We start from the raw sequence: 23,215 nt of genomic DNA, 5'->3' as shown, positions 1-23,215 counted from the left end.
TAGGTCTCTCCAGAGATGCTCAATTGGGTTTAAGTCAGGGCTCTGGCTGGACCATTCAAGAACAGTCATGGAGTTGTTGTGAAGTTGTTGTGAAGCCACTCCTTCGTTATTTTAGCTGTGTGGTTAAGGTCATTGTCTTGTTGGAAGGTAAATCTTCGGCCCAGTCTGAGGTCCTGAGGATATCCTGGAAGAAGGTTTTCATCCAGGATATCCCTGTACTTGGCGGCATTCATCTTTCCCTCGATTGCAACCATCATCCTCTCCCTGCAGCTGAAAAACACCCCCACAGCATGATGCTGCCACCACCTTGCTTCACTTTTGGGACTGTATTGGACAGGTGATGAGCAGTGCCTGGTTTTCTCCACACATACCGCTTAGAATTAAGGCCAAAAAGTTCTATCTTGGTCTCATCAGACCAGAGAATCTTATTTCTCACCATCTTGGAGTCCTTCAGGAGAGGCTTCCGTCGGGCCATTCTGCCATAAAGCCACAACTGGTGGAGGGCTGCAGTGATGGTTGACTTTCTACAACTTTCTCCCATCTCCCGACTGCATCTCTGGAGCTCAGCCACAGTGATCTTTGGGTTCTTCTTTACCTCTCTCACCGAGGCTCTTCTCCCCCGATAGCTCAGTTTGGCCGGAAGGCCAGCTCTAGGAAGGGTTCTGGTCGTCCTAAATGTCTTCCATTTAAGGATTATGGAGGCCACTGTGCTCTTAGGAACCTTAGGTGCAGCAGAAATTTTTTTGTAACTTTGGCCAGATCTGTGCCTTGCCACAATTCTGTCTCTGAGCTCTTCAGGCAGTTCCTTTGACCTCATGATTCTCATTTGCTCTGACATGCACTGTGAGCTGTAAGGTCTAATATAGACAGGTGTGTGGCTTTCCTTATGAAGTCCAATCAGTATAATCAAACACAGCTGGACTCAAATGAAGGTGTAGAACCATCTCAAGGATGATCAGAAGAAATGGACAGCACCTGAGTTAAATATATGAGTGTCACAGCAAAGGGTCTGAATACTTAGGACCATGTGATATTTCAGTTTTTCTTTATTCATAAATCTGCAAAAATGTCAACAATTCTGTGTTTTTCTGTCAATATGGGGTGCTGCGTGTACATTAATGGGGAAAAAAATGTACTTAAATGATTTTAGCAAATGGCTGCAATATAACAAAGAGTGAAAAAATTTAAGGGGGTCTGAATACTTTTCGTCCCCACTGTATATACTGTATATACAGTGCGTTGAAAAAGTATTCATACCCCTTGCAATTTTCCACATTTTGTCATTAAGTTTATTTTATTGGGATTTTATGTGATAGACTAACACAAAATGGCACATAATTGTGAAGTAGAAGGAAAATGATAAATGGTTTTCAAAATTTTTTACAAATAAATATGTGAAAAGTGTGGCGTGCATTTGTATTCAGCCCCATTTACTCTTCAGAAGTCACAAATTTAGTAAATAAAGTCCACCCGTGTGTAATTGAATCTCAGTATAAATACAGCTGTTCTGTGAAGCCCTCAGAGGTTTGTTAGAGAACCTTAGTGAACAAACAGAATCATGAAGGCCAAGGAACACACCAGACAGGTCAGGGTTAATGTTGTGAAGCAGTGTTAGGTTATAAAATAATATCCTAAGCTTTGAACATCTCACAGAGCACTGTTCAATCCATCACCCGAAATTGGAAAGAGTATTACACAACTTCAAACCTACCAAGACATGGCTGTCCACCTAAACTGACAGGCCGGGCAAGAAGAGCATTAATCAGAGAAGCAGCCAAGAGTCCCATGGTAACTCTGGAGGAGCTGCAGAGATCCACAGCTCAGGTGGGAGAATCTGTCCACAGGACGACTATTAGTGCACTTCAAACATCTGGCCTTTATGGAAGAGTGGTAAGAAGAAAGCCATTGTTGAAAGAAAGCCATAAGAAGTCTCGTTTGCAGTTTGCGAGAAGCCATGTGGGGGACACAGCAAATGTGGAAGGTGCTCTGGTCAGATGAGACCAAAATGTAACTTTTTAGCCTACAAGCTATGTGTGGCGGAAAACTAACACCTAACATTACCCTGAACACACCTTCCCACCGTGAAACATGGTGGTGGCAGCATCATGTTGTGGGGATGATTTTCTACAGCAGGGACAGGGAAGTTGGATGGAGCCAAATACAGGGCAATCTTAGAAGAAAACCTGTTATGCCCCGTACACAAGGTCGGATTTTCCGACGGAAAATGTGTGATAGGACCTTGTTGTCGGAAATTCCGACCGTGTGTAGGCTCCATCACACATTTTCCATCGGATTTTCCGACACACAAAGTTTGAGAGCAGGATATAAAATTTTCCGACAACAAAATCCGTTGTCGGAAATTCCGATCGTGTGTACACAAATCCGACGGACAAAGTGCCACGCATGCTCAGAATAAATAAAGAGATGAAAGCTATTGGCCACTGCCCCGTTTATAGTCCAGATGTACGTGTTTTACGTCACCGCGTTCAGAACGATCGGATTTTCCGACAACTTTGTGTGACCGTGTGTATGCAAGACAAGTTTGTGCCAACATCCGTCGGAAAAAATCCTAGGATTTTGTTGTTGGAATGTCCGATCAATGTCCGACCGTGTGTACGGGGCATTAGAGTGTGCAAAAGACTTGAGACTGGGGTGGAGGTTCACTTTCCAGCAGGACAAAAACAGTAAACATACAGCCAGAGCTACAATGGAATGGTTTAGATCAAAGCATATTCATGTGTTCGAATGGCCCAGTCAAAGTCCAGACCTACATCCAATTGAGAATTTGTGGCAAGACTTGAAAATTGCTGTTCACAGACGCTCTCCATACAATCTGACAGAGCTTGAGCTATTTTACAAAGAAGAATGGGCAAACATTTCACTCTCTAGATGTGCAAAGCTTGTAGAGACATCCCCAAAAAGACTTGCAGCTGTAATTGCAGTGAAAGGGGGTTCCACAAGGTATTGACTCAGGGGGGCTGAATACAAATGCACGCCACACTTTTCACATATTTACTTGTAAAAAATTTTGAAAACCATTTATCATTATCCTGTGAGAAAAGACATTTGGTGAGTTTGCCTCGAGTTCAAGAATTAATAAAGATGGGGATAAAAGGTACCTTCATCCAGAATTAATTGTATGCAAATAATCAGGGAGATAGGGACAGTTGCTGAAGCTGTCTTACTAGACCCTCAAAGGGAGAATGGACTATCTCGGTACCAAAAACAGAGTTCAAACTTTAAGAAAAAATATTTGTTTATTACATATAAAATCACGTATCACAACATAAAAAAATCAGACAATGCGGGAAGATCAATACTGTAATCAGAAACTTGTAGACCTCCAAACAGGTTCTAGGATTTGCTCACAGATTTATGCAATCCTCAACAGTTTCAGGATCAAGGGACTGCTTCTTCAGGAGGATATATACATGGTAAACAGTATAAATCAAGCAATCATAAAGGATATACATATATCATATAATACAATAAGTGACATATACAGTGAATACAGCAAAAACGAGGCATAGGTAAGCAGCTATGCCTGGTTTTTGCTGTATTCACTGTATATGTCGCTTGATGTATTATATGATATATGTATATCCTTTATGATTGCTTGATTTATACGGTTTACTTTATAAATGTATCCTCCTGAAGAAGCAGTCCCTTGATTCCGAAACTGTTGAGGATTGCATAAATCTGTGAGCAAATCCTATAACCTGTTTGGAAATCTACAAGTATCTGATTACAGTATTGATCTTCCTGCATTGCCTGATTTTTTGTGTTGTGATACATGGTTTTATATGTAATAGACAAATATTTTATCTTAAAGTTGAACTCTGTTTTTGCTACCGAGATAGTCTATACTCCTCTTGAGGGTCTAGTACAGTGATGGCGAACCTATGGCACGCGTGCCACAGCTGGCACGCAGAGCCATCTCTGTGGGCACGCAAGAGGGTCCAGGTTCGCACCGGAGAGAGCGCCGGCAGCAAGCAGCAGGAGGAAACTGCACGAGTGAGTGGGTGGCCCCGCAGCCTCCACATGGAAGGCTAAAGGCCTGACAGCACGGGAGGGAGAGAAGAGCTTCACTGCTTACTTGACGGCCGAAGAGGGGCGCAGCATCCCTGGCGCCTTCCAGAGCCTGGACTCGTCAAGCCTCCTCTTCAACAGTGAGGCCCTGAGAACAGGCTGACTGTGGGCCTGGAAAACGAGGACAGGTGGGAAGCGCAGGCTGTGAGGGAGCCACTGGATGGAACAGAGCAGAGAGCTCTCCTGCATCAAGGACGGAGACAGGTACCAGGCACAATTATACACTGACTACCTGCAGACAAAGACTGGGGCAGGGAGGCAGAGCAGGGACTGCAGAGTAGGACAGAGCTAGAGGTCTCTCTCTCCTCTCAGCCCCCCTCCCTCTCTCTCAGCCCCCCTCATTTTCAGTCCCGCCTCTCTGTGTCCCCCTCTCTCTGTCCCCTTCACTCTCCCTCACACCCCTTTCTCTCAGTTCCCCCTCTCTCTCAGCTCACCTCTCAGCATTTCTCTCGCACCCCTCTCTCTCTGTCCCCCTTCTCTATCTCTGTCCCCCTTCTCTCTCGCTCTGTTCCCCCTCTCTCAGCATCTCTCTAACACCCCTCTCTCTCTGTCCCCCATCTCTCTCTCTGTTCCCCCTCTCTCAGCATCTCTCTCACACCCCTCTCTCTCTGTCCCCCATCTCTCTCTCTGTCCTCCCTCTCTCTCAGCCTCCCTCCCTCTCTCTGTTCCCCCTCTCTCTCAGCATATCTCTCACACCCCTCTCTCTCTGTCCCCCCTCCCTCTCTCTGTTCCCCCTCTCTCTCAGCTCACCTCTCTCTCAGCATCTCTCTCACACCCCTCTCTCTCTGTCGCCCCTCTCTCTCTCAACCCCCCTCCCTCTCAGCATCTCTCTCAAACCCCTCTCTCTTTGCCCCCCTCTCTCTCTCAGCCCCCCTCCCTCTCAGCATCTCTCTCACACCTCTCACTCTCTCTGTCCCCCCTCTCTCTCACACCCCCTCTCACCCCCCTCTCTCTCACACCCCTCTCTCTCTGTCCCCATCTCTCTCTCTGTTCCCCCTCTCTCAGCATCTCTCTCACACCCCTCTCTCTCTGTCCCCCATCTCTCTCTCTGTCCTCCCTCTCTCTCAGCCTCCCTCCCTCTCTCTGTTCCCCCTCTCTCTCAGCATATCTCTCACACCCCTCTCTCTCTGTCCCCCCTCCCTCTCTCTGTTCCCCCTCTCTCTCAGCTCACCTCTCTCAGCACCTCTCTCACACCCCTCTCTCTCTGTCGCCCCTCTCTCAACCCCCCTCCCTCTCAGCATCTCTCTCAAACCCCTCTCTCTTTGCCCCCCCTCTCTCTCTCAGCCCCCCTCCCTCTCAGCATCTCTCTCACACCTCTCACTCTCTCTGTCCCCCCTCTCTCTCACACCCCCTCTCACCCCCCTCTCTCTCACACCCCTCTCTCTCTCTCACAAATACCCCCATCTCTCTCTCACACACAACCCCTCTCTTTCGCTTAGCCCCCCCCCCCTCGCGAATTGCTGTGTTGGCACTTTGCAACACAAAACCAACTTATTTTTTTCAGTTTTGGCACTCGGGCTCAAAAAGGTTCGCCATCACTGGTCTAGTAAGATAGCTTCAGCAACTGTCCCTATCTCCCTGATCAATTGCATACATTTTCCTGAGAGAGAGAGAGATCTCCAGTTTACCTTTCTTTATGTTTTGAACACGGCTCCCACTAAGTATTGTTTTCTAATTGCATATAAAAAGTACACAGAGACCAACTATTAGAATAGTATCCAAGATCATTATATTGATTTAATGATAGGTGCACTTTAAATATAGCATTCTTCCACTATTTACATCGGCCTGTACCTATTTTTCTGGCCTCCTCCAGTTGTTCGTATGTAGCAAGCTGTCCGCCTTCATATTCACACACAGCTCTGGCCTCTCTGTAGGTCAGTTGGTATTTTCCGTTCCGTGATTCTCGGTGATAAACTCCAGCTGCTTGTTCTGGAGAAAAATATAAAAAATAATAATTACTTTTTTTTTTTTTTTTTTAAGCAGCATCCTTTCAAAGCCATTAACCCACCTCCAGCATTGCATATCATACTGAGGACAGTATATCTGTGCCAGAAGCAGACAGCGGAGTGGTTCCACTGATGGGGGAGCTGGATAGAAGCCCAGAAGTAGAACAAAGCTTTTTATGAAAATACTCGTTTTGTTACAGTATTCCACATTTCAGTTTCAGGCAATAATACCTCCTGTAACGTTTAAAAGTAAACAGGTTTGTTTGTTCCTGAACATTTTAATGTGTAACAAAATGTTACTTTTAGAACAAAAACCTGGCAATGTCTCCAGCAATTATACTGATATGATTTATGTGAAACATTTATGTTGGGCTATGTCAGACAGAATTTTTTATTTGGTTAGTCTTGTAGAGCAGTGTTTGTCTAGTCCTGCTAAACTGTTTTTGACAACAGCAGGATTGGAATAATTCATCAAAAATATTAGCCATTCCCCTCTTTTTCTCTCTCTTTTTTTTTCTCTGGGGCGTATTTATAAAATCTGCATATCCGTTAGTCTAGATAACTTTATGTAAAGTCGTTCTGTGCGAATAGGGCAAAACTGAATGGTTATAGGGCTATATTCTTTGCCAGGGCTTTTTTTCTCAAACAATAGGTGCTGGAACTCAACCACGACCCCCCAAAACCCCTCCCCCCACACACACCCTCCAAATCACATCAAATAGAGGGTATGGTCATATTTCACAAACAGTAGAAGGGTCTTAAAGTGGCATTAAATATCAGGATTGCATTACATACAGAGTGCAGAGTTAATGGGGGTTACACACAGAGTGCAGAGCTGTCACTTGTAAACTCAGAAACCAGACTTCTGTGTTTACAAGTGATTGTGGTGAGCAGGCACCAAAGGGTCTGAGCCAGAGGTGGTGGAACTGAGTTTCACCAAGTTCCCCCTGAAAAAAAGCCCTGTTCATTGCAACGCAAACGTTTGAAGAAAACGTTTGCAGAAAAGAGCACACTATGGCCACTAGACGGCGCTGAGGAGCACATGAGGATCCTATGATAGCTCTAGTGGCCATAATGCAGTATGGCCACTACTGTATATAAAGTCGTTCTGTGTGAATAGGGCAAAACCGAATGTTTATAGTGCTATATTCTTTACAAATCAATTGTTTGAAGAAAACGTTTGCAGAAAAGAGCACACTATGGCCACCAGATGGCGCTGAGGAGCACATGAGGATCCTATGATAGCTCTAGTGGCCATAATGCAGTATGGCCACTACTATATGTAAAGTCGTTCTGTGCGAATAGGGCAAAACTGAATGTTTATAGGGCTACATTCTTTTCATTTCAAACGTTTTAAGAAAACGTTTGCAGAAAAGAGTGCACTATTGCCACTAGATGGCGCTGAGAAGAACATGAGGATCCTATGATAGCTCTAGTGGCCATAATGCAATATGGCCACTAGATGGCGATAACTATAATAGGAATTAAAGCGATTGATATGCCCCGTACACACTGTCGGACTTTGTTCGGACATTCCGACAACAAAATCCATGGATTTTTTCCGACGGATGTTGGCTCAAACTTGTCTTGCATACACACGGTCACACAAAGTTGTCGGAAAATCCGATCGTTCTAAACGCGGTGACGTAAAGCACGTACGTCGGGACTATAAACGGGGCAGTGGCCAATAGCTTTCATCTCTTTATTTATTCTGAGCATGCGTGGCACTTTGTCCCTCGGATTTGTGTACACACGATCGGAATTTCCGACAACGGATTTTGTTGTCGGAAAATTTTATCTCCTGCTCTCCAACTTTGTGTGTCGGAAAATCCGATGGAAAATGTCCGATTGAGCCCACACACGGTCGGAATTTCCGACAACACGCTCCGATCGGACATTTTCCATCAGAAAATCCGACCGTGTGTACGGGGCATAAGAGTTTGTTGTTTTTTTTTAAATTTAAAATAACAAACATATCATACTTACCTCCACTGTGCAGCTCGTTTTGCACAGAGTGGCCCGAACCCGCTCTTCTGGAGTCCCCCGGTGGCTCTCGCGGCTCCTCCCCACATCGGATAACCCCCTCGGAGAAGCGCTTCCCCGAGGGGGTTACCTTGCGGGCACGCTCCTGAGTCCAGCATTCGGTGTCCATAGCCGCCGAATGTATGACTCGGTCCCGCCCCCCGGCACCCGCGTCATTGGATTTGATTGACAGCAGCGGGAGCCAATGGCTGTGCTGCTATCAATTTAGCCAATCAGGACACAAGACACCTGCCAGAGCTGGTGTGCTCGTCCCCGGCGCGAGAAAAAGAGGGTTAGGGTAAGTAAAATGGGGGCACTGGGGGGGGCTGCTGCACCTAGAATGCATTGAGGTGAAAAACCACGAAGGTTTACAACCCCTTTAAGTATATAATGTATAATTACTGCGCTAACCAAAATGATAAGTGACACCAAATAAACAATTAAGTGCAAAATGGTGACTGTGAACCGCTGCGACTTCTCTGTGAGACACACATCAATACCAATTTCTAAATACTAAGTCGCGCTGTAAATAAATTATGGAAAATAGGTAATGAGACCTTATTTAAAGCAAACAAAAAAGTAAAAAAAAAATCACATATAGTGTATTGAACAGTCCATGAAGATTGATAGTTGCTCTCCACTGTGCAGATATTACAACAGACACCCAGGAAAAGTGATGGGAAAAAGAAATCAGCCTTCCACCTGCACACTAACTGCCGCTTACCGGCTCCTGTGGATCTCTTAATTATGAGAGATTGTACATGCCTGTGGCATGATACCCAGCCAGGGCCTTTGGTTAACAACACAGAAGGGATCCCAGCGTCTTCACAGGGGTTTATGGCTCATATGGGAAGATTACGACAGATATATTCCAAAAAAAGAGATAAACAACTCCGATAGCGTAAAACCTTAAATAATTTATTTCACAAAGAGTAAAGAGAGGTATTGCACTTACATTTTAAAAAGCATCATATGCAGAGTTAAAAAACCAAGCCGGCCGGCTCTCGGAACAGCCCATGGTCTGGGACTTCCGTATATCGCGATGACGTCAGCACGTCGCTCCTCCCTACGTGTTTCGTCACACCTGACGTCATCTTGGTGCCCCAGGACGGCATTAGTTGTGACGAAACGCGTAGGGAGGAGCGACGTGCTGATGTCACCGTAATACACGGAAGCTCGGCTTGGTTTTTTAACTCTGCACATGATGCTTTTGAAGATGTAAGTCTTTACTCTTTACTCTTTGTGAAATAAATTATTTACGGTTTTATGCTATGGGAACCCTTTAAGTATGCACCTTGGTGTCGTGTAATGGCTATTATATGGTATTTTCCACATTCACACATTCAAATTGTAGAGAATATAGTCTGAGAACTTTTGATCATGTCCTATTTGCACAGCGCACATGTACATGCAGTTTTGATGAAGAGCTATGTAAAATTTCTTATAAATACTCTGTCTTCTTTTTCTATTCTTTTTCACCCCACCCCACACCTTTCTCCCCTTCCCAACTCTTCCTCTCTACTAGCCTTCTCATTATCCCACTGCTCCCCACCCCACTCTTCCTCTCTTTCTCCTCTCTCCTCTTTCTCCTCTCTCTGTCTTTCTAGCCTATTCTCTTTCTTCCTTGTTTGTCTCGCTCTGTGATTCCCCCAATTGTTCTCCTTCCTCTTAACTAGGATTCTTTACCTCTCTTGCGTTCACTCACCCTCCATACCTTTCTTTTTACTTCTGACTCTCCCACCTCTTTCTCTATCTCTCCCTTATACTCTCCTTCCACCCCTTATTTTTGCTCTTTCTTCTCTCTCTTTTCCTATCTTACTTTCACGCTTTCTTTTCTTCGCAATTAACTCTTTGTTTTCTTTTGATAGGTGAACATGGATGGCTAAAAATCACTCAAATGCCATCTACCTATGGTCATGCTCAATGCAGCTGCAGCTGGAATAGTCTTCCACCCTGTTGCTTTTAGGATTCATTTAACTCTTAAGTATTTGATGTGGTGGACACCTGCACTTGAATGTTTTAATGAGGGCAGAGAGAGGTGACTGAAGAAAACACAATGCTTTCCACTGAGCTCAGCAAAATGCTTACGTGCGGTGTACCCCATGGGAGTGCTTTTCTAGCTCTAGTTCAGGCCATCCTCACCACAACCTGTACAGCCAGAACTTGGGAGGTCCCAAGGCTCCCATGAACACATACCCTCTCTTTCTTTACCATTGTTCTCTCTCTTGGCTGTGCCAGGAGGAGCATGCTGGTGTGCAAAGTACAGCAATATGTAATAAAAAACAAACATTTTTTTTTAAGTGATCTGGCTGCTGCAAGATGAATTATGATGGTTTACTAGCTGTATTTTGTACGTTTATGTCTTAGGACAGTAATATCTTAAAAACCTAAGAAACATAGGAGGACAAACTCTTCAGTTGAGGACACAGCAGCCTTTCTCTATGGTAAAAGGACATACTTTCAAGGACACTGAAGTTGACATTGTGGACAGAGGACAATGTTTTTATAGAAGATCCTAAAGATGCCATCTATGCCAGACTGGTATAACCATTCCTATAGAGGGGTGGGGACTTCAAAACAATCTGACATCCGAATATAATTCTGTTTAACATCTCTGCCTCAGCGATTTGACATGAATTAATACCTTTGACCATGTAACTCAAGCCAATGACACCTGTTCCAGAATCTATGACAATGTAGAATGATGCAGTTAGAACAAGGTTTCACAAACTTCCACACCTCCCATAAGGTTCTTGGATAATTAACATGTAGGCGGGGGGCTGTGTGGTGCGGGGGCAATAATACGCACATTCCAAGTGCGATGAAAGAACTTGTATTGAAATAACACAAAGACAGTTTACAATAAAGCCGGTGGGAAGACAGCCCAACCGGGAACACTCATGGAATCCAATAGGGTGAAGAGAGCAGGTTTCAGACGAACTGACAGCACCTATTAGGAGGGGCAGAATGGAGTCTGGCCGTCTCGTGCCCAAGCAGGAAGCTGTCCAGAGAAGTTGGGAGCCCTTTGCTTCCCTCCTCATCAGGAACCTTTTCCTGTCACTAGTTCTGTCCCTAACAGGCGGGGTACCTGTCCTTACTCTACCCACTCACAAAGTGCACTCCAAGTCTGTGAGCTAGGGCCTTAAATAGGCTCTGCCTGGCTCAAGATGGCTGCTAAAGTCACATGGGGCGTGCATCCAATTGGATAGATTTCCAAGTGACCCAGGAAAATAGAGGAACCATGCTAATCTTGACTTCCTCTCCAACTGCAATGCCGCTTCAGAAGAGCACCACTTGCAGTGGAGAAAGGCAACTATACCTGCCTACAAACATCTGCCTTGGCATTCTTTCTATTTCCTGTGCTTCTTTAACATTATTTAGTAAAAACATGAATGCATGAATCAAAAAATAAATCTTTCACTGGGTATAATAAATGAAAGTCTTGCTTGGAAGGTTAAAATAAATACTTAAGCCAATTATGTGTATATTAAAAATGGCTTTGGAATTATGTGAACGTACCAACTAATAAAATTATATGAAACATGTGTGGGATGTTAGAGCCAGTGATAAAAAATGGTAGGAAACTACTAGAGGCTCTCGGGAATTGTGAGCTCCTAAAACCTCCACTGAGCTCTACGGAAAACAAGTCCATGATGTGGTGACAAATCTGGCAATGCTTAAACTGTGAATTCTGCTTTCAGATTCCTTTAACCATTATGGCATAATGCTGCATTTTTGATGAATCAGATCATGAAGATCTGGATAGTGTGTACTATAGCTATAACAGAATTATGACTTATTTTATAACAATAGTCACTGGTGGCAAAGATGACTACAGTCTATAAAAAACAAAAGCAGATAAATAGCATATCCGGTGATATCAGTTATTAACATTTTGAAATAGTTGCCAAGATACTGCAGTATCATGTCTGAAAAGAAATTACTTTTTAATAATTCCCATATACCCGGAGATCTAGAAAGCAGGATTTTGGTTCAAAGAAGTACACAGCTGGACTGTTCTTTGAACTTTGTGACATAAAGTCAAACTAAAGACAAAACTTTTTTTTTCATTTTGGATTGAGTAAGGGGGGATTATAATCCCAGTCTGGTCTTTTTTCTGCCATCTGTGTCCCATTGGGGAGATTTCCTTTCATTTTCTGTTCCATAACTACAATAGAAAGTGAGAAGGAATGCTTGGTTGTCATCATGGTTATCAGAACTACTGTCCTCATTGAAAGATGTCTATTCCTGTTTGGGTGACATTGATAATGATCACCAATACACATAGAGGGGGTGAATCTGTACAGCTTCCATCAATGAAAATCAACCAATGAACAGAGGAAAGGGTGGAAGAATGAAAAGTCTGTCTCCCCCATTCATAAAGCCCTTTCCATTCAAGGAAGCTATAGTACGGTTTCTATGAATGGAGGAGTGGGCGAAAAGGGCGGGAATAGTCAACACTCTTGGGTCCAGCACTTGTATTAAAGTGGCTCTAAAGCCTAAACATTTTTTACCTTAATGCATTCATTGCATTAAGGTTAAAAATGTTTAGGTATCAGCATCCCTCCTCACCCCCCCCCTTTTTACTTACCTGAGCCCTCATTTGATTCAGTGCTGTGCACATCTGCAGCTCCTCTCTCCCCTCACTTCCGGGCCATCAGCTCCCAGTACTCTCATTCAAAGGCAGTGATGAGGGAACGGGGGGCAAGGGTCGAGTCTGTGGTCTGTGTCAATGGATGCAGCAGCTGGGCTCAGGGGCGAGCATGCATGAGTGTCCCTATGGGAAGCGGCCTCCAATGGGGGCATTGGTAATATTGTCTTACTGATTTAATGGAAATATGCACCAAATGCATACCAGTGTTATCAATGACATTAATTGGACTTATGTCAGGAATCATACATGATGTCTTCAGAAAGCTGTTAGGTGCGGAGTATGTTAAAGGGTAGCTATCTAGTTACCACATTTCCTTTATTTTTGCCACATTAACACTCCAATATTTTCCACTAGACTGCCAAGTAATTGTAAATAAGAGTAACTCACTTTAACAGCAATATCATGCCTGTCTGACAAGACCAGAGCTTGCCCCAATGATTCCTACTGTCACTGAAGTAATCATAGTCTGTTAGCACCAATTCTGCCATGAAAAGCCCTTTAAAGCTAAACTTTTGGTAAAATCCAAGTTACTTTTGCAGTGAGGCTCATCCCACACTCCAAGGGTTGTCTAGGGGAACAGAATTTTACTTAACTTATCCCTCTTTTACCCGACAGCTGGCACTCTCCTCTTTTCTTTTGGAGATTGTATAGACATTTTACATGCTTACATTTCCTAGTGCTTTCCTGTGCCTGGGGAGCCACAGGTGCTGCATATAACCTGCCATAGGAAAGAATGACTGTACACAGCAATACAGGTTGGCAACCACCCCAACCTGTAACCGGCCTTTGGAGCAAGAAGCACATGGAAGGGCGACGCGTGGCACCAGCGGCTCCCTGGGCGTGGAAAAGGTTGGAAAATGTACACTAGGCATAAAAAATGCCTTTAAAATCTTTGTGTACATTAAACCTTAATGTTTCCCTAGACAAAAATGAGTGTTTAACTCTCACAGTGTGGAGAGAAGCCCACTGCAAGGGTAACTTTGGATTTTACCGGGAGTTCAGCTTTACAGAGATCTGACACCAAACCAATAATTTCAACAACAATCTTCCCATAACAGACTCTGTCAGTCTCTAAATAATCATACATGCAAGTACCCTGCAAGTTGAGACTCTTTTTACTCCTTTTACTTTTACCGTATTAGGAGTTGGGAAAATGGAGCCACAACGTGTGATGAACAACACCAGCATTTGTCAGTCCTGGAAATGTTCAGCGTTGAAGACACTGACAGAGGCTTCAGTATTGGAAAAAAAGGGAGGTACTGTAGGAAGCATGGGCCAAAGGAGTGAGTATAATGTCTCTTCTCTTGCAGGGTTCTGCAGGTATGATTTATCTTTTACAGGCTAACAAAGTCTTTAAAAACTGAACTCTGGAAACTCAATTCTGGAATATTTTTACCCCATTACAAACTTTCCATGAATTTTTCTTCACTGTGTCTATGTATAGAGGAGGCCATTTTGGTGGAGGCAGGGCTTTGCTTTCTCATGTCAGAGCCTCCAACAGGAAGAACATTGGCCAACACAGTACTGACACCAAATATCATCCCAGCTACATCACCAACCTCATCTCAACATATCGCCCAAATTGTCCACTCCTCTACTCATAAGACCTCCTGCACTCTAGCTCTCTAGCTCCTTTATTACCTCCTCCCATGTGCACCTCCAATACTTCTCCAGAACTCCTTACCCCAGTATGTTCAGTTATCTAATACCCTGCCCACCTTTAGGCAATCTCTGAAAACTCACTACACCCCACCTCCACCTGTACTTCAGCCACCTCCATCAGATTACCCCTCAGAGCTATTACCTTTTGTACCACCCCTTTTAGATTGTAAGCGCAATAAGCAGGGCCATCCAGAACTGTATTGTAACTGACCTGTCTTCTTTTATGTTGTAAATTGCTGTGCAAACTCTTGGCGCTATACAATAATAATCTCACTCTAAGGCTGGGTTCACACTGATGAGAATTGGATGCAGGGAGACCCACAATTCACATGACAGGAGACTTTGACCACCTCTCAATGGAGCCGGCTAACACAGCTCCAGGGCGGCCATGGAGCGCACTGGAAAAGGGTCCTGTGTGGATTTGGCTCTGTTTCAGGTCCAAATTCAGGCTAAAATTCAGACCTAATTTGCACCGGAAACAGTGAACGGGAACACACTGGACCACGTGCTTTGAGCCGCAGCTAGTGTGAACCCAGCCTTAATCTCCTGAGAATAACAGTCAGAGGCAGCAGTACTTTAGATCTCACACTGCAGATATACAGATACAAGGCTGTAGACACAGGAGTGCCCAGGCACACTAACGTAAGAGGACATGCACTGCTATTTTTCCGAACAAATTTCAAAAAAACGTACTCTTCGGGGTACTGCTTAGGCAGAATTAAGGCCTCTATCTGTTCCCTGTAACATAAAAAATCTTCACTTTTTAAGTTCATATCTGTTAAAAATAGGCCTGTTAGCAACAGGGTCTGCTTTATCGTACTTAATATACTGTACACTGTTGATTAAACTCATACTATTTTTTTCCCTAGCTGTAAATGGACATCTTAGATTTGTAGCGCTTTAAGCTTTGGCAGACTCCATCAGCACATGCTGCTTTGTGGCCTCACAATGCTTGCCTGCTACAGTTTGCTTATGTTACTCTAGATTACTATACAAAATGTGATATTTCTTGGCTTGAAAAATGCAGAGGTTTTCTGAGGTCCTACAATTACTTGGAAGCAGCCTGCTGTCAGTCATAACTCTGTTTTCATTAAAGTGATGTGTTTTCTTATGAAGAAATTGGATCAATTATTGTGAAGTAAGACAGAAATTTTCATGAAGCACTGAGCATATTTTCCACGTTAAATGTCCATTTAGATGATCATCATCTATTTCTCAATGCCCCTAATTTTAACAAGCTGGGGAGATGGGTGTAGACCGACCACTGTGTAATTGATGCAATTTAAATGGCATTAAATTGAAGTGAGTGACTTCCTGGCACCGTGCTCACATTAAAGCATCTTCAATGGATGTTCTTTGTAGGCCAAGAAGAAACATATTTTTAAACAATTACGAAAGCCATTTCGCACTTGTGAGAACTTTCCTTTTCATTTCTGAGAGATCTTGGTTGCATCGTCCTTTATACTATAGAGGTTTATCCATGTGAAACTACATTTTATAAGCCCAAACCTGCCTCTTGAAAAATACCCAAACTATGCCTGAAGTAACTACCTTTCTCATTTCCCTCCAATGCAAAAAATGTCCAAACTGTATGCAAACACTTGCTACAAATCTCCATCAACTGAGTCTGAATGTATCAAAAATATCTAAATGCAGATTCTTTCAGAGAAAATATCTTGTTGAGCCAGGTCCTGTCCATTGCTGCTTCAAGAGTTTTACTTGGTCAGTTAGGTCTCTTACACACAGCTGTAAAGTTGAGCATATAGGCATACGGTGTAAAATACATCTGTGCAGCTGCAGAGTATTTTTGCACATAGGACTGCGTTGCAGAAAATGCTGTGTGCATGTAACCACTAGTACTGGCATGCTTCATGCCCACATATGGGTGTATTTTTATTTTTGTAATGTCTATAATGCAATCCTATGGGTTAAACTACACTGCAGCTGTGGCTCTGGGGTGCCATAACAACATAAATATTTGACACTGTACACCCATATGCTATTCTTTATGGCCGTGTGCAAGGGGCCCTAATAGGATGGGTATCCTTAAAGAGAAATAGTCATCCTGTGGTCATTAGTAAGAATCTGAATTGTTAATTTTAAGTTGTTATAATATGGCAGCCTGCTGTCATTTAGTTGTATTTTCTCACTGCCAGAGAACAGTTCATTATCATTACCTTCAGGCACCCAAGAAGGCTGAACTGTCTAAGAAGGCTGAACTGTCTTCTGTCTGAGTTCTAGGCTGATGACTGAAACAATGTTAGGTATATTGGAGGTCTAGTAAATGAAAAGAAAAAAGGATCGCCGCTTCTCCAGACCAGCCAGGGTCCCTTTGACTAAGCCCCGGTGGGAGGAGAGAAATGCATCTGGGTGTATGGTGTGGTGGAGACATGTAGGCTGAGGCCGCTCCCCATTGTTTGTTCACCTGGGCTGGTTGGGAATAGCGGCGACCCTGTCTTCTTTACATTTACTAGCCCTCTGGATTGACATCAGGATAAGCCTGTACCCCATGCTCTGGGACACAGGGATAACTTTCACCTCTACTTTAAGGGCCGCCAAAAACAATATAACAGGCATGCTGGAGGTGGTATAACTGGTAACTGAGAAAACCTTCAGTTTTATTTGATGCATTAAAAGACGGTTTTTAACTGCATCAGCCCCGGAAGATTTTACCCCCTTCCTGACCAGAGCACTTTTTGCGATTCAACACTGCGTCGCTTTAACTGGCAATGGCGCGGACGTGCGACATTGCACCCAAACAAAATTCATGTCCTTTTTTCCCCACAAATAGAGCTTTCTTTTGGTGGTATTTGATCACCTCTGTGGTTTTTATTTTTTGTGCTATAAACAAAAAAAGAGCGTAAATTAAAAAAAAAAGCTATATTTTTTACTTTTTGCTATAATAAATATCCCCCAAAAATATATTAAAAACAATATTTTTTTCCTCAGTTTAGGCCGATACGTATTCTTCTACATATTTTTGGTGAAAAAAATAGCAATAAGCGTGTATTGATTGGTTTGCGCAAAAGTTATAGCGTCTACAAAAAAGGGGATAGTTTTTATGGCATTTTTATTATTAATTTTTTTCATTAGTAATGGCGGCGATCTGCGACTTTTATCGGGACTGCAACATTATGGCGGACACATCGGACACTTTTGACACTATTTTGGGACCATTGTCATTTATACAGCGATCAGTGCTATAAAAATGCACTGATTACTGTGTAAATGCCACTGGCAAGGAAGGGGTTAACAACTAGAGGGCGATGAAGGGGTTAAGCGTGTCCTAGGGAGTGATTCTAACTGAGGGGGGTGGGCTTCCAGTCACATGACAGCGATCACTGCTCCCGATGACAGGGAGCAGTGACCTCTGTCATGACACAAGGCAAAACGGGGAAATGCCTTGTTTACATAGGCACTTCCTCGTTCTGCGGCTCCGTGACACGATCGCTGGGAGACTGGCAGACATCGAGTCCGCCGGTCCCGCGGGCACGGTCACGCTGTACGCGGCAGGCGCTCATGCCTGCTAGCCCCGCTTCTTAAAGGAGATGTACAGGTACACCCATTTGCCCGCCGCTGCCATTGTGCCGATGTATATCGGCGTGCGGCGATCGGCAAGTGGTTAAAGTGTTAGTTCACCTTTACAGAAAAACATGAAAAGGTTAACTAACATTATACCGCCTCCCCACCCAACCCAGCCTTCACTGTACTTACCTCAAGGGATGCTGATCTGTCAGTGCTAGACATGTGTGGTTCGTTACGTTCCGAATTAATATTCGGACAAATTTTTCTTTATTCGGAGATTCGGATATATCCAAATACCCGAATTACAATATAAACAAATTTTACAGAATGCTCCGAATAAAGTGATGAAATTCAGACTGAAATTCAAATCGAATTTAACATTGAACTGCAGTCGAATTCTAACTACACATATTGCTGAAATCAAAGACTGTTTGTGTTATTATAGTACCATTTCGAAATAATGCTGTTTTTGTTAAGCCAAAGGTGATTTAAAGAGTCATTGTAATCATTTGATGAAGATTTTTCTTTTGTTTGTTCACTTTGCTGCATTCAAATTGAAAACAATATAACATTTTCGTTTCGACCGATTCAAAAATGTATTGATTTGAATGCTTTGAATCATAAAAATCTGTAAACTCCAAGAAAATTCCGAATACGAATTCCGAATTGAACGAATCAACCGAATTAAACTAAACGAAATAACTAGATTAATGAACTTTTTCGTCATGCACATGTCTAGTCAGTGCTCATGCAGCTGGTAAAGGGATTTGAAATCCTCGCTCTTTTCCCTCTTCTCCTTGCAGCTTTTCTGGGACTGAGCAGAGGGATTCTGATTGGTCAGCTGCTGCACAGTGAATTGATCTGGTCTGTCTCAGTCCGTTCAGTAAAGAGGGAAAAAAGCAGGGAATTTAAATCCCTGGACCGCTGGACCGGCTGCATTGGCACTGACAGATCAGCATTCTGGAGGTAAGTACAGCGGAAACTGAGGGAAGCTGTACGGTGTTAGCTCACCTTTTCATTTTTTAACTTTTTAAGTGTTTTAACAGCATAACACTCAGGAAGGAGAAAGGCCAACCTCATATGTCTGTTCAGATTGTGAGAAAACAGAGTAAATAGTACAAATCAAGTAACCCCTGGCAGGCAAGGCTGTACTTTTTTTTTTACAATTCAAGTGGGGATTTAGATTATTGCAAACGTCCATGGATGACTGCTTTCCCTTATTCATTAGAAAGGGTTAGAGTATGGTTTGAGGAAAGTTCAACTTCTGCAGGAAATGTCCTAGTGTTGGAATAAATCTTCTAATATTAGTCATTGTTTACGGATAAAATAGATAAGCCAGTGCAGTATGGTACTATTCCATGGCCTGTGTAACAGGGTGCTCTGCCGGCTCTGCACCCGCTCATCCCCCTGCAGCAGTGAAAAGTGACAAAGGAGTTGAAGGAGTGGGTTGTGCTCTCCTGAACTTGCTTTCCCCCTGCCTTCCCTCACCAGTGTTTAACCGGGACTCAGACTGTGTATGTGGAGATCCCCTCTCCTAGTAGATGTAATGAGCCAATCGGTGGGAGAGAGGCAGCTCTGTAGAGAGATGCACCCATGCAGAGGACACTGTACGATACAGATGGAATAGGACTTGCACTACAGCCCCCACCAACCCTGCAAAAGAAAGAGAATGGAGAACATTCCCGGGCAAATTCTGCTACAGAGAGGAGTACAGCGCGAAGAGAGAGAGTGTGAGAGGATGGTCGTATCTGTGCTGTGGGACCATCCCAGAGGAAAGAGAGAGTGGGAGAGAGACTGAGCCACTGAAAAGCTCTCTGCTGTACTGAGGACCAGAGAAGGCAAAGCTGTGACCTATGGGTTGAGGGACTGAGCCATCACCAGAGTACAGTCATTGATGTGTTATAGACCGCAGGCACCCCAAGCATCCCAAAGTGAGTGGACACCTAACCAGAGGGACCACTGCTGCCATGTCACTGGGTTTGGTGAGAAGGCCTTGTGACTATGACTTGTTGCTACCACTAGAGACTAAGCCCTCAGGAACTGAGGACCCAAATGTTTTTGTTAGCTCTAGTACTGCCTGCAGGCCTTATGGTATCGTTGGGCCCCAACGTTAGCCAGCTGAAGAGTCGGGACTAAAGACTTCCCTTACAGTTACTACCCAGAGACCTTTGCCTCTTCTTTATATAAGCAGTACCACCACCAGTTCACCACAGTGAACTCTACATCACACTAACTATTACTACTAATACTACTACTTTGTCCTAGATATTATTCTAGCAAACCGTGTTCAAATTTACCTGATGTGAGTTCATTTATGTTCAGCCCTCCATTCATTCTAACCCATATCAATATATTTAGTTCATCTACCACTAAATAGTGTGTATTTTCTGGTAGTAACCCACATCCAGGTTCAAGGTATCTTTACTTGTGTCCTTATACGTGTTTGCAGTGGTTTCCATTCAACTAGGTGTGTCAGAATTGCTGAGATTGTTCTTGGAGTTGAGGTGCAGAACAGAGAACCATAAAATTCAGGGTAGTGCTACACCTGTAATGGTGAGACTGCCAGGAAAAGTATAGTGAAGTGCAGGTTGGTGAACAGGGTATCCTAAGTGGCCACATTATAATTTGTTTTCTCTGTGTCCTAAACCTACTGTGTATAGTCAGCATAATTCTGTGGATGATCCCCCTATTTGTGCTTTTCAATAAGTAGGGCATAAAATAAAAGGTCCACAAATTAGCACATGCTTGTTTTTAAACAGTGCAAGATATCGTCTTGAATAATTAAGGGTTATGTAAAAGTCAGCCACTTCTATCTTTACTGTAAATATTATCATAGTGACAGATTACCATTTAGGCAGTAAATTGGCAGTGTAGCACAACTGTCGTCTTTGTGAACTCTTGGCAAATAGCTAAATACACAGTTAAAATAACTCATATGTGAACTGCCTTTTGCTGGCCAAACACACAAAAATGTCTTTCATTCAGCCTGTGGGGTGACAAAAGAAATCTAGCAAATTCCTGAATCCATAGTTACATAGTTACATAGTAGGTGAGGTTGAAAAAAGACACAAGTCCATGAAGTCCAACCTATGTGTGTGATTATATGTCATTATTACATTGTATATCCCTGTATGTTGCGGTCGTTCAGGTGCTTATTTAGTTTCTTGAAACTATCACCGCCTGTGGAAGGGAAGTCCACATCCTTGCCGCTCTTACAGTAAAGAACCCTCTATGTAGTTTAAGGTTAAACCTCTTTTCTTCTAATTTTAATGAGTGGCCACGTGTCTTGTTAAACTCCCTTCTGCGAAAAAGTTTTATCCCTATTGTGGGGTCACCAGTACAGTATTTGTATATTGAAATCATATCCCCTCTTAAGCATCTCTTCTCCAGAGAGAATAAGTTCAGTGCTCGCAACCTTTCTTCATAACTAATATCCTCCAGACACTTTAATAGCTTTTGTTGCCCTTCTTTGTACTCGCTCCATTTCCAGTACGTCCTTCCTGAGGACTGGTGCCCAGAACTGGACAGCATACTCTAGGTGCGGCCGGACCAGAGTCTTGTAGAGCCGGAGAATCATCGTTTTATCTTTGGAATTAATCCCCTTTTTAATGCATGCCAATATTCTGTTTGCTTTGTTAGCAGCAGCTTGGCATTGCATGCCATTGCTGAGCCTATCATCTACTAGGACCCCCAGGTCCTTTTCCATCCTAGATTCCCCCAGAGGTTCTCCCCCCAGTGTATAGATTGTATTCATATTTTTGCCACCCAAATGCATTATTTTACATTTTTCTACATTGAACCTCATTTGCCATGTAGTTGCCCACCCCATTAATTTTTTCAGATCTTTTTGCAAAGTTTCCACATCCTGCGGAGAAGTTATTGCCCTGCTTAGCTTAGTATCGTCCGCAAATACAGAGATTGAACTGTTTACCCCATACTCCAGGTTGTTTATGAGAAAATTAAACAGGATTGGTCCCAGCACAGAACCCTGGGGAACCCCACTACCCACCTCTGACCATTCCGAGTACTCCCCATTTATCACCATCCTCTGAACTCGCCCCTGTAGCCAGTTTTCAATCCATGTACTCACCCTATGGTCCATGCCAAAGGACCTTACTTTGTACAGTGAACGTTTATGGGGAACTGTGTCAAATGCTTTTGCAAAATCCAGATACGCCACAAATCCATACTAAGTGGATGGATGCATCTCCACTGACTGCTATTGTATTCTATTAGAATACCCAAAAAATGACTGCAGCTGATTGGCACCAGTCACTGTTTGGTTGAAAATTTTCGACCTGGCTCCTTCGATCCTGAGATAAAAGTTTGCTGAGGCGTGTGGTGTTGGCAGGGCCATCCACTGATCAAATTTTGGCAGATTCAGCAGGAAATGGCCACATTTTGATCCTTGTATGGGCAGCTTTATTGGTTGAAGCAGGGGCAGACTGACCATTGAGCCACTCGGGCACTGCCCGAGGGCCCTGGGCCACTAGGGGGCCCCATCAGGGTTGCCAGCCTCAGTAAAATCAGGGACAGTATGTATAAATCTGTGTTTTTTTTACATCTGTCTGTGTATACTGTGTGTACATGTATGTGTATACTGTGTGATTGTATACTGTGTGTGTGTATACTGTGTGGCCCCATAATCTCTGATTGCCTGGGGGCCCCATAATCTCCTATTGCCTGGGGGCCCCATGAGTTATCAGGCCGTCCCTGGGTTGAAGGATTCTATCATTCTGCTCCTTCAGTCTTGTGATTCATGAATCTGCAGCATAGCCATTCAGTAGCACATTCCAATATCCACATTATTCTCAGACATATGAAGGTAATTTGACATGCAGACACAATCCATCCTAATTTAAGCAAAGGAAAAGCACACGGGGGGACAAACATTCAAGCTTCATTCAGCCACATATGTAAATGGACCATTTCATTATGTCGTTTGGCCAACCTCTACCTCAGGGGGGCAGCCAACTGATCAATTTGTCCCCCAAGTGTCCCCCCGAAGTCCCGCCCACAGGACGTAACGCGTACGGAGAGAGGAGTCATGTATGATGTCACCCGCGGCCTCCTTATTGGTTTGAAACTTTCTACTTGCTATTACGCAGAGTGAGTTTATTTATTCTTTGTTGGAATAAATGTATGAAACGGAGCGCACTAGATCTCGTTTTATGTTCACATATTACCCAGTGGCATGATCGATCCATATTGTTGCTGGATTGCTTGAATTCGATGCCCCATGATGTGGCATACAAGCTGTATGACCTTTTCAGGTCGAATATTTGAGGTGAGAGGCTAGGATTGTCTGTGGTCG

General features: G+C 43.6%; 1 protein-coding gene across 1 annotated transcript in view; it reads right to left on the bottom strand.

Annotated features, from left to right (window-relative positions):
- Positions 1–23,215, bottom strand: part of TNFAIP6 (TNF alpha induced protein 6) — a 75,361-nt gene that overhangs the window by 47,158 nt on the left and 4,988 nt on the right. Inside the window, exon 2 of the mRNA XM_073634188.1 lies at positions 5,884–6,021. Within this exon, the coding sequence (XP_073490289.1) occupies positions 5,884–6,021 (138 nt within the window). The remainder of the gene's footprint in view (positions 1–5,883; positions 6,022–23,215) is intronic.

This window comes from Aquarana catesbeiana, linkage group LG06 (assembly GCF_042186555.1).
Source record: "Aquarana catesbeiana isolate 2022-GZ linkage group LG06, ASM4218655v1, whole genome shotgun sequence".
In the NCBI taxonomy this organism is placed as follows: domain Eukaryota; kingdom Metazoa; phylum Chordata; class Amphibia; order Anura; family Ranidae; genus Aquarana; species Aquarana catesbeiana.
Note: the sequence above shows the minus strand (reverse complement) of the source record. Positions and strands in the feature narration are given on the sequence as shown.